Source organism: Saccopteryx leptura, chromosome 3 (genome assembly GCF_036850995.1).
Source record: "Saccopteryx leptura isolate mSacLep1 chromosome 3, mSacLep1_pri_phased_curated, whole genome shotgun sequence".
In the NCBI taxonomy this organism is placed as follows: domain Eukaryota; kingdom Metazoa; phylum Chordata; class Mammalia; order Chiroptera; family Emballonuridae; genus Saccopteryx; species Saccopteryx leptura.
Genome location: NC_089505.1, coordinates 63,716,420 through 63,734,197, shown reverse-complemented (window position 1 = coordinate 63,734,197; position 17,778 = coordinate 63,716,420). Strand labels below are relative to the sequence as shown.

Below are 17,778 nucleotides of genomic sequence, written 5' to 3'. Positions count from 1 at the left end.
CTAAACCTATTATGGGGGAACTTAATCCCCCCAGTAGGTCCTTTGGCCCCAGGCTAAAAACCCTAAGGATCAGAAGAAGACTCTGGCCTGGGATTCAAGAAATCACAGCCTCTGCCTGACCTGTGGTGGCGCAGTGGATAAAGCATTGACCTGGAACACTGAAGTCTCCAGTTTAAAACCCTGGGCTTGCGGGTCAAGTCACACACGACAAGCAGTGAAGAACTAAAGTGAAGCAACTATGAGTTGATATTTCTCATTCCCCATCCCTCTCTCTCCTTTCTCTGTAAAAATCAATAAGTAAAATCCTCAAAAAAAAAAAAATAGAAAAGAAAAATGAAAAAAGAAAGAAAGAAAAGAAACCCCAGCCCCAGCTCCATTCTGATGACCCTTGGAATGTTGGGTAACTCCTTTTCAGTCTCTTGCCTCAGTTGGCCAGTCTGTAAAATGGGGAGAGAGGTTGGTCCCAAGCGGATATGGACCTTGAATAGGTCCCAAACTCCCCTATACTTTTGGTACAGAAGGGATATGGGTGAGGGGTTGTTTTTATGGTCTTGTCATTCTTAGTACATAATTTAGAATATACTGGGTTCACACACACCAGTGCCATCATTATTCTAGATGAAGAAACAGGTTAATCAATGCCTGGGACTTGACAAAGTTTGGTCAGGGAGTCTTACTGGATAGCCCAGGGCCTCTTGATTCTGTGTCCTGAACGTTTGGTTTCTTTTACATACCACTTTTCTGTTACCCTCTGACTCCCTCTGCCTCTCCTAGAATCTTTCAATTACCCATCAGCACTCCACCATCCAGGATGTTCTCTCAACCCCTTCCTGATCTTGTTTATATGATTTTACTCCCTGCTGGGTAAGGGAGGACAGTCTGGGACATGTCCTTAAACTCCTTCCCAAGCCAGCTCCCTGGAGACCTGCCCCTGGTGGGGCAGCGGGGCTGCTTGAGACCAGGTATGGTGTTATTAGCCAAAATGTTGGGCTATCAACCTCTGCTGGATGAGGGACCTGTGCCAGCGCCCGGCTCCTCTCTGGGCCTGTCGTCAGTTACTTGGGAAAGGGCTGGGTTAATTGCTTCTGGAGATGAAGTGCACCCTTATGCTACAGTTAGTAATAATGGTGCTAATTCCTGTATACTGATACGGACTGTGACTGGCACCATTTTAAACACTTAACATAGTTCACTATGTTTTTACATTCAAGATGCGCATGCAAACCTCACAATATCCCAACAAGACAAGTGCTATTATGATTCACATTTTCTAGACGAGAATAATGTGCCCAGAGAGGTTAAGTCACTCTCCTATTATCACACAGCAAGTGGAAGTCCTAACTGGGATCTCAAACCAGGTTTGTATGGCTACTGCCTGGCCAACTTCCTCTTAATCCCAGTGAGAGCTCTAACCTGTGGGGGCAGGTGTATTTGGCCTTTATTAGCCCTACTTAGGACTAATTGAGAGCCTCATTTGGGCAGAGAGACCACCTAGGTACGTAACGACACGAAAGAACGCACTGACACCAGTCGAAGCGGGCGTGGGAACCCATACACGTTCCTGTGGGTAGACGTTTAACGGCACCGCCCTCTGACTGCCTCGCTTCCGCCATATATTTGCATATTCACGAGCGGACGCCGGAGCGTCAGCGTCAACGTAGTGACGTCAGGGAGCCCCCCCTTGCAGTTCTCCGCGCATACGCATGTACGCACGCACGCAGGGCGACAGGCGGGCGGGGGAGAAGGAAGAGAACGGAGGTGCCCCGCCCAGTCGGCCGGGCTGCGTGTCCCCAGTGCGGCCGCCAAGATGGTTGTGGGTGCGTTCCCTATGGCGAAGCTACTATACTTGGGCATCCGGCAAGTCAGCAAGCCGCTTGCCAACCGCATTAAAGAGGCCGCCCGCCGAAGCGAGTTTTTCAAGACCTATGTCTGCCTCCCGCCTGCTCAGCGTGAGTCTGACCCCACGTCCCTCCAACCTTTCCATTCTCCCAACTCCTCTCAGGTGGTTGCTCAGGGGATGGCCTTCTGTTCGTGACCAATCACAGCCCGAACCGGCAAAGTCTTGCAGCCAATAGGGAGGGTGTCTGAGATAAGGGCATGCGGTTAATCCAATTGCAAGGAAGGGCGTGAGTTAAGGGGCGGGGTAGGGCGCCAAGCTCTCGAGTTGAAAATACCAGCCAATAGAGGAAGAGAGCGTGTGGAGAATGACGTCTAAGCGAGCCAATAGTGTGGGACGAGAGTAACTTGTGCGGGGCATTCAGGACTGATAGGAGCTAGGGGCAAGCTGAGCAGGCACTGACTAGACGGTGTCGTTTGCCAGGCTATCCTTGGGCGCTCTGGCTTCCTAAACTCCGTACCGAGCTCAGTTTTCCTCCTGTCCTGGGAGTTGAGAGATGCTTATATATTATCTGTTTAGAACATCACTTTACCCCAGTTAATACTCCGGGAAGTAGGACGGGGTTAGAAGCGTGGCTTGGGGCTAAATTCGGGCCTGGGAATCCAGCAAAAGGGTAATTTTAACCAGAGTGGACATGCATCCATCTGTTCATTAATCCACTGACACACCGTGTTTGTTCGTCCATTCATTCAGTAGACAGTGCCGGCTTTTTGCTGGGTACTGAAAGACACACTCATGACTGATCATTGTCAGAGTGATCAGGGTTGTAGGAACTCTGGAAGTCAGTTAGGCCACGAGACCCAGAGACATGGTGCCAGGAAGGCTGTCTAGAGGAGGGCAGCCCAAGCTGAGATCTAAAGGACATAGTCAACACTCAAAATATCAGCTACTTCAAAAAGATGAACTATATATATGCTTTAGGCCCTGTGGGTGTACAGAATAAGGAAATTAATGTAATTTGTTGGCTCAGGCAACCACCATCCATCCATCCATCCATCCATCCGTCCATCCATCCATCCATCATTTCGCTAGTATTTTCTGAACATTGGCTCTGTTCCCACCCTTGTGCTGAGCAGTGTTGATGAAACAGCAGGGACCAAGCAGCCCAGTCTGTGTCCTCAAGGAGCTCACCGTTCAGTAGGGACTGACGTATTCTGCAAGACTGATTACCAGAGTGGCAGAGCTGGGATGAGATTGCCCACTGGGCACCTGACCTGGCTTGGGATTCAAGGAGGGCTTCAGGACGAGGAGAACCTCACCAGACAACATGGGGACAGGGATGATGTTTGAGGGAGAAGGAGGAGTATGCATAAAGTCCAAATAGTTAAGGGGAGCACACCTGATTTTTTCTTATAAGTTTGGGTGCTTAAAGTTTGCTTTCCAGGGTATACAATTCTTAGTCCCTTGACATTTGTTGGGCAGGGCCTCTGCCATAGCTGCAGCTCTTACACTGGAAAACTGTTGGACTGCACTATTACCAAGTGCTTTCATATTACTTATCTCATTTGACTCACACACTATTTTGTCCCCATGTCAGGGGAGGAAAATAACTTCTCCCAGTTTATATCAATAGAAGAGAAAATGGAGGCCTCAGGAGCAGAAGTGAATTGCTGAGGTGGCACATGAGTTTGTGCCAAAGGCAGGACTTAAATCCTGCACTGTGCATTCCCAGAGCTACCTAAACACTGTGACAAACACTGTGACATATATGAGCATTGTGGTTTAGAAAGTGGCTTCTTGAGTTAGACTAACATGGATACCAATCTGGGCCCCACCCCTTCCCAGCCAGGTAGGTCTTCTCTTCCATATAGTGGGTATTCTATAATCGCGACATTTAACGGACACTCACTTTTTGTCAGGTAGTGTGCTAAGCATTTCATAGGCCTTCTAACATTAACCCTTTGAATAATGAGTTTTTTCATGCTTGCTCACCTCCAGGAGTGATTTTTTTCAAAAAATGAAATTAGTTCCAGTTTTATTAACTTAAAATCATGTTTGTTTGATAACTACTTTATGGAAACAAGAAGAACATACATTTACTTTTTTTTAATGTTGCCTTCCACATTTTTAAAACAAATTTTTGTACAATTGTACTCTGGATGGTTAGGAGGCATGAGGATGTACATGAACATTTGTACTACTCAAAGGGTTAAATTCTCATAAATTATTATGAGATAGATATACTATTATTATTCCTGTTTTGTGTACTGTGTACACATGTATGCTGTGAATAATACATTGTTGTGAAGAGTAAATGGATATACAATGTTAAGTCAGTAGTTTACACTGAGTTTTGGCTATTTTCTTGATGTGGATACAGAAGAGAAGAAAAGACAAAAAATCTTATCCTCTGTGAGTTTATGTTCTAGAAGGGAAGCCAGACAATAAACAAAATCAATAGTTAAAATATGAATTATGTGCTCTGGCCGGTTGGCTCAGTGGTAGAGCGTCGGCCTGGCGTGCAGAAGTCCCGGGTTCGATTCCCGGCCAGGGCACACAGGAGAAGCACCCATCTGCTTCTCCACCCCTCCCCCTCTCCTTCCTCTCTGTCTCTCTCTTCCCCTCCCGCAGCCGAGGCTCCATTGGAGCAAAGATGGCCCGGGCGCTGGGGATGGCTCCTTGGCCTCTGCCCCAGGCGCTAGAGTGGCTCTGGTTGCAACAGAGCGACGCCCTGGAGGGGCAGAGCATCGCCCCCTGGTGGGCGTGCCGGGTGGATCCCGGTTGGCTGCATGCGGGAGTCTGTCTGACTGTCTCTCCCTGTTTCCAGCTTCAGAAAAATACAAAAAAAAAAAAAAAATGAAGTATGTTACCCTGGCAGATTAGCTCAGTTGGTTAGAGCCGTCATCCCGAAGCACCAAGGATACAGGTTCGATTCCTGGTGAGGGCACATATGGGAAGTGACAAGTGAATGCACAAGTAAGTGGAACAACAAATGAATGCTTCTCTTTCCCCCTTTCTCTCCCCCTCTTTCTCCCCCTCTCTCTCCCTTCTTCTTTCTCTCTCTTAAAGCAATGGAAAAAAGTTTAAATATATTAAATACTAATAACCGCTCTGGAGAAAACATCAGGGGTGCAGAAGGAGGAGTATTGGGGACAGGTTGTAAGTTTAGATAGGATTATCTGGGAGATCTCACTGAAAATATAGGAAGATAGACGAGGGAGCAAGCAGTACAGGTCTCTGGGGGAAGGACATTCTAGCCTAAGTTTCTGTACATGCAAAGACCTAGAGGTGAGAGTGAGCCTGGCATGTTGGATGAACAGTGAGGCCAGGTGTGGCTATGCAGACAGACCAAGTGAAGACTGAGGGACGTATCTGGGTTATAAATATACATATTATTTTTTACATATGTATATATTTATACATATATTTTATATATATATATATATATATATATATATATATATATATATACACACTATTTTTTAGCAAGTGAGAGAGAGAGGAAAGGAGAGAGATGAGAAGCATCAACTATTTGTTGTGGCACCTTAGTTGTTCATTGATTGCTTCTCATATGTGCCTTGACCTGGGGGCTCCAGCTGAGCCAGTGGCCCCTTGCTCAAGCCAGCGACCTTGGGCTCATGTCAGTGATCCCACGCTCAAGTTGGAGACCTCGGTGTTTTGAAGCTGGGACTTCAATGTCCCAGGCTGATTCTCTATCCACTGTGCCTTCACAGGGCAAGCTGTTTATTATAATTTTTTTTAATGTAGGGTCTGCTTAAGGGTTATACACTTGATTTAATCATCTTGTCTCTTCATGATGTTGTAGGGCTCTTCAAGCCCTACAGCAGGACTTGGTAATCCGGCCCACTACCTGTCTTGGTAAATAAAGTTTTATTGGAATACAGCCACACACATTTATTTGGATATTGTCTATGGCTGCAAAGGTGGGTTTGTGTGGCCCACAAATCCAAGACATTTATTCTGTGACTCTTTATGGAAAATATTTGCTGACTTTGCCCTGTAACAATATCCCTGTCCTTTCTTGTTTTTCATGACATTGACATTTGGAAGAGTCCAAGCCATTTGTCCCATAGAGAGTCCCACAACCTGGAGTTTTCTGGTCATTTCCTCTGATTTGATTTTTGTTGAGTACCTTTGGCAGGAACACCACCGACATGATGGTGTGTCCTAAGGACATCGCCTCAGGGGGCTTCCGTCATTTGTGATGGTAACTTGGATTCCTTGGTTAAGGTGGTGACCACTAAAAGAACTTTTCCTTTTCCCTTTAGTAAAGAATAACCAGTAGATTTGTTTGGAAGGTAGAGCCGGCAGGATTTCCTGGGGAATGGGTGTGACATGGCTACTGGAGGAGGGGCAGGTTTCACTGAAAGGACCAGGAGTTCACAGGAGGTCAGTAGGGGACAGGTTTAGTTGGACATGCTATTAGATATTGAGGTGCACTTCTTTTGTGTGTATGTATGTGTGTGTGTGACAGAGAGATAGGGGGACAGATAGGAAGGGAGAGAGATGAGAAGCATCAATTCTTTGTTGTGGCACCTTAGTTGTTCATTGATTACTTTCCCATATGGGCCTTGACTGGGGGTGGGGGGGGAGCCTACAGCAGAGCGAGTGACCCTTTGCTCAAGCCAACAATGTTGGGCTTCAGGCCAGCGACCTTTGGGCTCAAGTTTTCCACACTCAAGCCTGTGACTCCGCACTCAAGCCGGCAACCTTGGGGTTTCGAACCTGGGTCCTCTGCATCCCAATCTGATGCTCTATCCACTATGCCACCACCTGGTTATGCCGGGGGCACAGACTTTAATCTTTAAACTTATTTTATTATGTTGTTTCTGTCTTTACATTGCTAATTGCCCATTCCTGGGGCCCACAGACTGCAATCAGAATTTCCCAGTGCCTGTAGCAGTTTTGCGCCCCCTCAGGTCAGGCCTCTTTCACTGACCAACACAGCCAACATTTGCGTCTTTGGCTGAAGTTCTTGTGGCTCAGCAGGGCAGGCCCGGCTATCTATGTTCTCACAGGAGAGGCTGTGTGGTGGGTGCGCTTGCCGCAGGAAAGAACAGTAAATGCCGGAGCATAACTCACTGATGATGCACTATGTTGTGGAGGCAAGGATCTTTTCAAACAAAGATTTCTGGGGGAGGAAAAAATGAAAGAGGTTGTGATGCCAGGCAGGTTGAGGCCACTCATGCAAAGTGCACTGCTGACGCTTCCAGGAGAGTTGGGGGCTGTCTCTGGCAGAGGGAAAATTCCAGTTCATTTCTGCTTATTCCTTTGGACTATAATGGTCATCCTTCTAGTTTACCACTCACAGTAGGCAGAATAATTACCACCCCCTCCCCAAAGATGGCCACATCCTAATCCCTAACCTGTTGAATGTGTTACCTTACCCAGCAAAGGGGACTTCACAGATGTAACTAAATCAAGCACTGGGGATAAGGAGAGCATCCTGGGTTATCCACATGAGCCCGTTGTAACCTCAAGGGTCTTTAGAAGTGAAAGAGGAAGACAGGAAGGGGAACGATTTGAAGGTGCTACACTGCTGGTCTTGGAGATGGAGGTGAGGCCACGAGCCTAGTAATGCAGGAGGCCTCTAGGAGGTAGAAAAGGTGAGGAAATGGATTCTCCCTGAGAGCCCCTGGAAGGGAACTTCCCCAGTTGACACCTTGAGTTTAGCCCATTGAGACCTGTTTTGAACTTAATATCTCTGGAACTGTTGATGAATTTGTGCTGTGTTAAAGCCACCATGTTGTGGTCATTTGTTAGAGAAGCAATAGGAAACTAATAAGCCACGTTAATTCATTCAGGTTGTTGGGCTAATGTTTTTGGAAGTGCTTAACTTTGTGTGGTTGTTCTTATGAGGGTAGGGCTGGGAGTCAGTTTCAGTTTTTCTGCTGCTATATAGCAATCCAACCCAAGCTTAGTGGCTTCAAACAGTGACCGTTTTATTCTCTCTCTTAGTTCTGTGGCCTGACTGGGCTCAGCTGGGCAGTTCTGCTGGTCTTACTGGGAAGTCTCTCATGGGGTTGTGGTCAGAGGCAGCTGGGACTGGAGTCATCAGGAGGCTCGACTGAGATGTTGAAATGGCCAGTTCCCTCTCTCCCTGTCAGTGTTGTCTCAGGACCTCTCTTCTGCACGTTTCTCTACAGCAGTGTAGCTGGACTTCGCAGGGTCACTCAGGGTTCCCCCCAAAACCAGATTTCCAGGAGGGAGAAGCAGAAGCTGCAGGCCATTTGAAGGTAAGGCCTGGAACTGCACCTGCCTTCTCCACCACACTCGGTTGGTCAGAGTGAGTGTGGGAGGGGACTACACAGGGTGTGATATGGAGATCAGTCACCACAGGCAGCCTAGTGCAGAGTGGACACTCTTGGGTTTGAATCTTGACACATTTATTAGCTGTGTGATTTTGGGCAAGTAGCTGATCTCTCTGAGTCTCCATTTCTCATATAAGGGTAATAGTGGATGGAACTCATCTTCTGGAACTGTGTGTGTGTGTGTGTGTGTGTGTGTGTGTGTTTGACAGAGAGAGGGGCAGACAGGGACAAACAGACTGGAAGGGAGGTTGCGGCACCTTAGTTGTTCATTGATTGCTTTCTTATGTGTGCCTTGACCAGGGGGCTACAGCAGACTGAGTGACCCCTTGCTCGAGCCAGCGACCCTGGGCTCAAGCTGGTGAGCTTTGCTCAAATCAGATGAGCCTGCGCTCAAGCTGGCAACCTTGGAGTTTCGAACCTGAGTCCTCCACATGCTAGTCCGACACTCTCTCCACTGCATCACCGCCTGGTCAGGCTCCTGGAACTCTTATGAGGACAGCGGATATCAAGGCCTGGCCCAGAGCATTCATCTTCGGTGATTAATACTGGCTACGAGAATATACAGAATTTGTCCTCATCATAGGTGGGCATTACTGCCAGATGCTAAAAACTCTGCTTCCAGATAAAGGCTTTCTGGTGTGTGGCCCCCGCCTTGCCATTTCCTCAGTGTGTGTCTTGCACAAGTCACTGTGCTGTTGTGGACCTCAGTTTTCTCCTCTGTACAGTATAGCACTCCCCTCGTAGGGCTGACGGTTGCGTCTGTTGTGTGCATGGACACCTTTAGCACAGGCCTGGCACGTAACTGAGTTCAGTAAACAGCCATGTGGCTGAGGGTCAAGAATCTGGCCTCTGCAGCTGGGCTGCCTGCGTGTGAATGCCGGTTCTGCCGCCTCTGTGTGACCCTGGCACGTTATTGAACTTCTCTAGGCCTCAGCTTTGTTGTTTATAAATTCGGATTATTATGTAGATTCCCTTTGTAAATATCCATAAAGCATTAAACAGTGCTTGGCCCCAGTGATGCAGAGCTGTTTGTTGGCTGTTAGACATCATTATTATTTTTACCATCATTATCATCATCTTAACTCTAAACCTTCTAGTGCTGTCCTTCCCCGTGTGTCCTCCCGAGTCTCCTGTGCGAGCTGAGCAGTCAGTACTTCCAGCCTCTAGATGGTGTTGTCCCTCTTCCTGTCAGCTCTCAGGCTTACCATAGGCAGAAGGGTCTGGGCTAACTAGCATGGTGCAGTCATTATGTTTGTCTGACCAGGGCCTGGGATCAGAGTTACATTTCTGGGTAAATAAAAGTGACAAAGTCAACCAGAGAGAGGGCTGAGGGAGGGCCTCACATTATCTAATGGTTCATAAATATTTAAAGCATCTTTGAAATGAATGGTTGTACCTGTGAGGAAGAAAAGGGACTCTTCCCAGAGCAAGGAGGAAGTCGGAGCCAAGAGCTGATGGGGGTACTGATGCTCTGGGGACATTCAGATTCACATGGCCTTGGGGACAGGGGCTGTGCTGTGGGAAAGCTAGGCGCGGGGACTACCCTGTGCAAAACTAGGTCCTGGGAAAGCTACCCTTCAGGGGAACAGTGCATGCACTAAAGAAAACCCACCTTGCAAAGGCACATAGCCTTAGACCTAGGTGAATACTGAAAAGGTCCCTTCTGAGAGTTTGTGCCCACTGACTGTCCCTCGTATGACTTTGAGCCTGAATTACACTTTTTGAAAGGTTCTGGAACAACAGGCTGAGAATGAATCTGGGACTCTGTGCCCCTGAGTTCTTGGCAAGGACAAACAATCCCTCTGTGAGAGAGCCTCTTTGCCTGGGCCTTGGAGATCCCTTCAGGTAGAGTTTTGACACACAGGAGCTCATGATAAAACATTACGAGCTGTACAGAGAAACATCACCATGAGCAACAGTCAGCCACACAAAACCTGCAGATACTGTGGACTTTGGAATGTGGAGATGAAATACCTATGTTTGTATGTGAAAAATATAAAATAGGAGGAATATAAAACATAAGTACAATAAAAATTTACCAGGAAGTTAGAAGAAGAACCAATGGAACTTTGAGAAATGACAAATGCAGCAATTGACATGCAGAGTTCCGTAAAAGGCCTCAGCACATCAGATTAAGTACAGCTGCTTGGACAGTTGGTGAGCTGAAACATAGTGATCTGAAGGGACAAAAGGGAGCTTTGTGGGGTGCCCCTTTAGCTGCCCAGGAATGCCACCTGTGGACCCTGATTGGATCCATCTGGAGAAGAGCTGGACATTTTTAATTTTAACATTCTCCATAAAGGATTCTTATGTGTGTGAGTGTTTGAAAATCACTTCCCTGGAGTCTTTATAATCTTCAGAGCACCACATCAGTTATGTTACATGGTAGCCAGGCTGCTGCTGGTGACTTACTTTTTTTTTTTTTTTTTTACAGAGACAGAGAGAGAATCAGAGAGAGGGATAGTTAGGGACAGACAGACAGGAACGGAGAGAGATGAGAAGCATCAATCATTAGTTTTTCCTTGTGACACCTTAGTTGTTCATTGATTGCTTTCTCATATGTGCCTTGACCGTGGGTGGGCCTTCAGCAGACCAAGTAACCCCTTGCTCGAGTCAGCGACCTTGGGTCTAAACTGGTGAGCTTTTGCTCAAACCAGATGAGCCCGCGCTCAAGCTGGCGACCTCGGGATCTCTAACCTGGGTCCTCTGCATCCCAGTCCGAGGCTATATTCACTGCGCCACCGCCTGGTCAGGCTGGTGACTTTTCAAATAATTTTTATTATGCTCTCCTGTTAAGTAAACATTTTTTTTTTTTTTGTGCGCGCGAGACAGACAGGAAGGGAGAGAGATGAGAAATATCAACTCATAGTTGCATCACTTTAGTTGTTCATTGATTCCTTCTTATACGTGTCTTCACCCAGGGGGCTCCAGCCAAGCCAGTGACCCCCTTGCTCAAGCCAGTGACTTTGGGCTCAAGCTAGCGACCTTTAGGCTTAAGCCAGTAACCAGGGGGTCATGTCTATGATGCCATGCTCAAGCCAGCAACTCCACACTCAAGCTGATGAGTCCACAGTCAAATCAGCGACCTCGGGGTTTCAAACCTGGGTCCTCAGCATCCCAGGTCGATGCTCTATCCACTGCGCCACCTCCTGTCAGGCAAGGAAATATTTTTGAGCATTTCCCCGTTGAGTGTGTGTGTGTGTGTGTGTGTGTATGTGTGTGTGTGTGTGTGTGTGTGTGTAGTTATTTAGCCGTTATGTATAGTACTAGCATTTAATACTGTAAATATATTATGTGCATTTAAAAACATACACAAAAATTAGAAGGGTTGAAATTAGTATTTTAAAAATAAAATTCTTACTTTATGTACTCATGACCAGATATTTTTGCTCTCAATAAAAATGTTTTCTTACACAGATATTGTTGAATGCATCTGGAAACTCTTTGTGCAGCCCTCTGTGAGAGCATAGTTTTGACATTCTCTGTGTATTGGTACAGCTGGCAAAGACCTAACTAAGGCACAGAGATCCAATGAGAGCAGTGCCATCGGCTGCATTTAATCCCACTGCTCATTTTTAAATCCCACCCCTTTGTGTGTGGAGACATCTGTTGGGATTTGCTGATACTCACATTGTTAAACCTTCAGTGGAAGTTTATGAGCAGGAGGCGTTTTAAGAAGGCCCTGTGTTCCCTGACCAGGCAGTGGCACAGTGGATAGAGCGTCAGATTGGGACGCAGAGGACCCAGGTTCGAGACCCTGAGGTTGCCAGCTTGAGTGCGGGCTCATCTGGTTTGAGCAAGGCTCACCAGCTTGGACCCAAGGTCGCTGGCTTGAGCAAGAGGTCACTCAGTCTGCTATAGCCCCCTGGTCAAGGCACATAGGAGAAAGCAATCAATGAGAAACTAAGGTACTGCAAAGAAGAATTGATGCTTCTCATCTCTCTCTCCCTTTCAGTCTGTCTGTCCCTATCTGTCCCTCTCTCTCTGTCTCTGTCACTCACACACACACACACACACAAACAAACAAACAAACAAACAAAAAACAAGGCCCTGTGTTGCTTGCTCTGCAACCTGAGAATCCCCAGAATTGATTTGCCCTGGCTGTATTGCCTTAAGCGGACAGGAGAGGGCGCCCGTGTCACCCTTTCAGCCTCTAGTCTAACACCTTGGGTGAAGGCACCTGCCAGCTGAGAGATGCTGGAGGCCATCTCTGTAGTAGACCTCCCTATAGCTCTATATGGCCAGTAAAGTTTAATTTCTCCTCCTCCTCCTCCTCCTCCTCCTCCTCCTCCTCCTCCTCCTCCTCCTCCTCCTCCTCCTCCCCCTCCTCCTCCTCCTCTTCCTCCTCCTCCTCCTTTTCTTCTTCCTCTTCCTCCTCTTCTTTCCTCCTTCCCTTTTCTTTTTTCCCCTTCTCTCTTTCTTCTTCAAAATGTAAACATAACCAGAAGTTCCGATATTTTCTTTCTATGCCCCAAAGAAACACCTTATTCTCCCCTCATTGTTCACCCATCCTTTAGCTGCTGTGGTCAGTTCCTTAGAGGCCTACCCCAAGGTCTTGGACCCCTCCAGGCCTGTCCCAATGCCTCTGCCTCTAAATGGGGCCTTACCCCCACTTCCAGCTTTTTGGCTCCACCTCTTTTCCCGCTTCTGGGGTTCTTGCTGACCCCATCTCGGACCCCTAAGCCTCCGTATAACTGGTACTTTGCTCAGAGCTCCCTCACTCCCCCTCTTTCCTAAGCCACCCTCCAGCCTCCAGGCCGACCTGAGTCCTGCCTGTGATAAGCAGCTCCCCTCTGCTGAGGGCTCAGCTCTCCTTACTGAGTGTGTTGCTGTTTTTATCTCTTGTCTTTCGAGATCAGACGAGATCGGGCGCATTCAGAACAATATGGCTGTAGAGTCTTTTTAAAATTTGAGTCAAATTTTATTTTACTTTTGGTTTTTTTCCTCCGAAGTTTTTTAGGAGACTTACTATATTGACAAAAGCAGTATCTGTTTATTGTGAAAGTAAGAACAAGAAACAGATCAGTTTGTGTTCATCTGTGATTAACTGAAAACCCAGCCAATCAATCTTAATCAAAACTTAAATCCAAAGGATGTTTATTGTCAGTGTAGGAAGGTGGCTGGCTCTGTGATTAGTTTGGTGGCTTGGTGATGTCATTAGAGACCTGAAGACTCTTTCTATCTTGACTATTTTTTTTTTTTTTTTTTTGAGAGAGAGACAGGAAAGGAGAGAGATGAGAAGCACCAACTCATAGTTGTATCACTTTCGTTGTTCACTGATTGCTTCTCATAAGTGCCTTAACCAGGGGCCTCCCATCGAACCAGTGACCCTTTGCTCAAGCCAGCCACTTTGGGCTTAAGCCTGTGACCCCACATTTGCTGGTTTAAGCCAGCAAATTTGGGGTTATGTTGATGATCCCATGCTCAAGCTGGAGAGCCTGAGCGCAAGCCAGTGACCTTAGCCCTGGCTGGATAGCTCGGTTGGTAGAGCATCATCCAGAGCACAGAGGTTGCCAGTTCGATCTTCGGCGAGGGCACATACAGGAGCAGATCAGTGTTCCTGTTTCTCTCACTGTCTGTCTTCCTTTTCTCTCTAAAAATCCATAAAATAAAATAAACATTAAAAAAAAAAAGAGAGAGAGCCTGACTAGGCGGTGGCGCAGTGGATAGAGCGTCGGACTGGGATGCGGAGGGCCCAAGTTATAGATGTGGAGCTCACCAGCTCGAGTGCAGGTTCATCGGTTTGAGCAAAGCTCACCAAGTGAGCTTGGGCCCAATGTCGCTGGCTTGAGCAAGGGGTTACTCGGTCTGCTGTAGCCCCACAGTCAAGGCACATATGAGAAAGCAATCAATGGACAACTAAGTGCCACAACGAAAAATTAATGCTTCTCGTCTCTCTCCCTTCCTGTCTGTCTGTTCCTATCTATCCCTCTCTCCGACTCCCTCTCTGTCTCTGTCAAAAAAAAAAAGAAAGAGCCAAGCGAGCGACCTTGGGGTTCTGAACCTGAGTCTTCCGCATCCCAGGTTGACACTCTATCCACTGCGCCACCATGAGTCAGGCTGTCTCTACTATCTCTTTGTATTCAGGCAATAACTTTTCTGAAGGCCTCAAATGCTGCTGGAGCTCCAAGCTTTGTACCTTTATACTACAGTGTCCAAAGGGAGAATGTGTGTATGTGTGGCTGGGGAAACGGAGATTAGAGAGAGCTCTTCGTGGAGAGAAATCTTTTCCCAGAAGCCTGCAGCAGCCTCCCCTCACTCTTAATTGGCCAGAGTTGAATCACATACCTCCCTTGCTATATGGGAGGTCAGAATGGTGAATATCACTTTTAGAGTCTAATGACAGGGGAGTACATAAGACAGAGAATAAAGTAGTGTTAATAATCATAAACACTAAGGCTGTTGTAGTCTTTACAGGTGTTAATTTGCTCTTACCATATCCCCTGAGGTAGATTACCATCATTAATGCTGCCCTAATGAATGAAGACACTGAGCTGAGCTGTTAACTGCCTGAGGGCACACATGTGCTAAGTGATCAAGCTAGAACCAGATTGTTGGGTTCTGGTTTGCACCCAGGGTGTTCAACCCATTCCAGGGCTCTGTAGGCAGCCATACTGAGCCTCTCTCTAGACATAAATTTATGCACAAGCCTTGAATGTGCCTACAAGCCAGGGTTTATGATCCCCATTTGGAAAAACAGGAAATGGAGATACAGAGAGGTTGAGAAACTTGTCCAGGATCACGTAGCAGGTAAGTAGCAGAGACAGAACTTGAACTTGGGACTATCCTACTCCAGAGCACACTATGCTCAAGTCTGCTTCCCTTGTGCCTCTTAAATTCCCAGAGGCATCTATATTAAGTTGAGTTGGTCTCTCCAGGTCTCTTGGGGAGTAGAGGTGGGATTCTTTTCTGGGACAAGGACATGCTTCAGTCCATTAAGGGGCTATATAACTCACTCATTCAACAAATCTTTATTTAGTGCCTGCTCTGTGCCAAGAACTGTTCTAGGAAGTATGACTAACTTATTAGTCAACAAAACAGGCAAAACTCTGTTCTCCCAGAGCTCACATTTAAGGGTAATAGTTACCTGCCTAGGGACTCCAGGGCACAGGGAGGTCCTTCTTGCTGGTAGTTCCACCCAAATTTCCAGGCTGGATCTCAGTGGTCCAGTGTGGGTCACATTCCCGTCTTGAGCCCATCACTGTGGCCCATGGAAAGCAGTGGTCTCATTGGCCAGTCTGGGAGAGGGGTTAGGCCCTACTAAGTCCTTTGGACCAGGGGTTGGGAGATGGGAATTCCCCCAGATGCTTGGCAGGCAGACCCAATCATGTCCCCTCTGGTGACTGGTGCAGTGTGTGTCACTGTCTCTGGAGGCAGTATCAGAGGATGGGGCGAAGTCTGGGGGAGGAAGCTCCTGCCCTGTGCATGGCACAAGTCTGTTAATACCTAGAGCACTGTTGGGATGAACTTTCCACTAGTTGGAGCACACCCGGGAGAGGTGAGCTGGGCAGGCACTGCCTCGGGCTGTGTTTACTCTGAATAATAATTTCTTAACTGATATAACGGTTTTCATATATTATGCATTTTGTGATCTCAACAAATGGTATTAACCACCTTATTCAGGAATTTAAATGATTGTCCTGGCTTTATGAGTGGAGAAATACCTCAGGGGAGAGAAGCAGGTTCTGTGAGCAACACAGACTAAGAAATCAGGGCCCACTGGCTCCCCAACCCCCCTCTTACGTTTAGTTATTAAGAGTTGATTTTTTGTGTATTCTTTATTGAAGTGCAGTATCTTTACAATGCAATGGCCAGACCTTAAGTGTATAGTTTTGTTTGTTTGTTTGTTTCAGAGTGAGGGATAGACAGGGACAGACAGACAGGAACGGAGAGATGAGAAGCATCAATCATTAGTTTTTTGTTGCACATTGCGACACCTTAGTTGTTCATTGATTGTTTTCTCATATGTGCCTTGACCACGGGCCTTCAGCAGACCGAGTAACCCCTTGCTCGAGCCAGCGACCTTGGGTCCGAGCTGGTGAGCTTTTGCTCAAACCAGATGAGCCTGCGCTCAAGCTGGCAACCTTGGGGTCTCGAACCTGGGTCCTCAGCATCCCAGTTCGACGCACTATCCACTGTGCCACCGCCTGGTCAGGCCTTGAGTGTATAGTTTAGTGAGTATAAGTAAATGCATGTACCAGTGTGAGCATCCAAGTTAGGAAACATTTCCATCACCCCAGGAAGTTTCTTCCTCTCCTCCTTGGTCGCCCTCTGTGACTTCTCTCACTGTGGATTTGTTTTACCTCTTGTTCAACTTCATATGAATGGAACTGGGCAGTACGAACTGCATGTCTAGCCTTTTCACATGATGCCTTTGAGATATTTCTTTGTTTTTGCATGTATCAGTAGTTCACTTACTGCTTTTAGTATCTTCTTCCATTGCTACATAGGGATATACTGCACTTTATCTACTCTGTTAATGATGGACATTTGAATTTCCAGTTTTTTAAAAAAAAATAATTTTATTAATTTCTTGACAGAGACAGAGAGAGGCACAGACAGGAAGGGAGATGAGAAGCATCAGTTCTTCATTGCAACACCTTAGTTGTTTGTTGATTGCTCTCCCATATATGCCTTGACCAGGGAGCTACAGCAGACCGAGTGACCCCTTGCTCAAGCCAGCGACCTTGGGCTCAAGCTGGCGAGCCTTGCTCAAACCAGATGAGCCCGTGCTCAAGTTGGCAACCTCGATGTCTTGAACCTGGGTCCCTCCACATCCCAGTCGTCGCTGTATCCACTGCGCCACCGCCCAGTCAGGCGAATTTCCAGTTTTTTTGGTTATTACTAATGCTGCTGTGAATATTCTTGAATGAGTCTTTATGTGGATATATGATGTTTTCATTTCTCTAGGGTGAACACCTAAGTGTAAAATTTCTGTTATATGGTAAAGGTATGTTTAATTTTATAAGAAACCATGAGCCTGACCAGGCAGTGGCGCAGTGGATAGAGTATCAGACTGGGATGCAGAGGACCCAGGTTCGAAACCCCGAGGTCACTAGCTTGAACCCAGTAGTCACTGGCTTGAAACCAAGGTCATTGGCTTGAGCAAGGGGTCACTCGCTCTGTTGGAGCCCCCCAGTCAAGGCACATATGAGAAAGCAATCAATGAACAACTAAGGTGTCTCAATGAAGAATTTATGCTTCTTATCTCTCTCCATTCCTGTCTGTCTGTCCCTATCTGTCCCTCTCTCTGTCTCTGTCTCTGTCACAAAAACAAAAACAACTATGAAAGAGTTTTCCAATATGGTTCCAGTTGCTCCACATCCTTGCCAATATATATAAGTTCTTCCGGAAAGTTCTGTCCGTTTTTGGAATAAAACAAAATACAAATTTTTCTTACCGTCAATAAACTTTATTAAATAATATAATTGCCATTATTATTAATGATTTCTTGCCAGTGTGAGGGCAATTTGTATATCCCATTTTGAAAAATGTTTTATCTTTTGATGCGAAAAATTGAACCAGTGCTTGTTTGATATCTTCTTCATTTTTGAATTTTTTGCCCTTCAAAAAATTTTGTAAGGATAAAAACAAGTGATAGTCGGAGGG

The 17,778-nt window shown here is 46.7% G+C and overlaps 1 protein-coding gene across 1 annotated transcript in view; it reads left to right on the top strand.

The window, feature by feature from the left end:
* Positions 1–1,740: 1,740 nt before the first annotated feature.
* LOC136399025 (optic atrophy 3 protein) overlaps positions 1,741–17,778 on the top strand; it is a 41,762-nt gene continuing 25,724 nt past the window's right edge. The window contains exon 1 of the mRNA XM_066373775.1: positions 1,741–1,949. Coding sequence (XP_066229872.1) covers positions 1,808–1,949 — 142 coding nt within the window. The 5' untranslated portion in view covers positions 1,741–1,807. The remainder of the gene's footprint in view (positions 1,950–17,778) is intronic.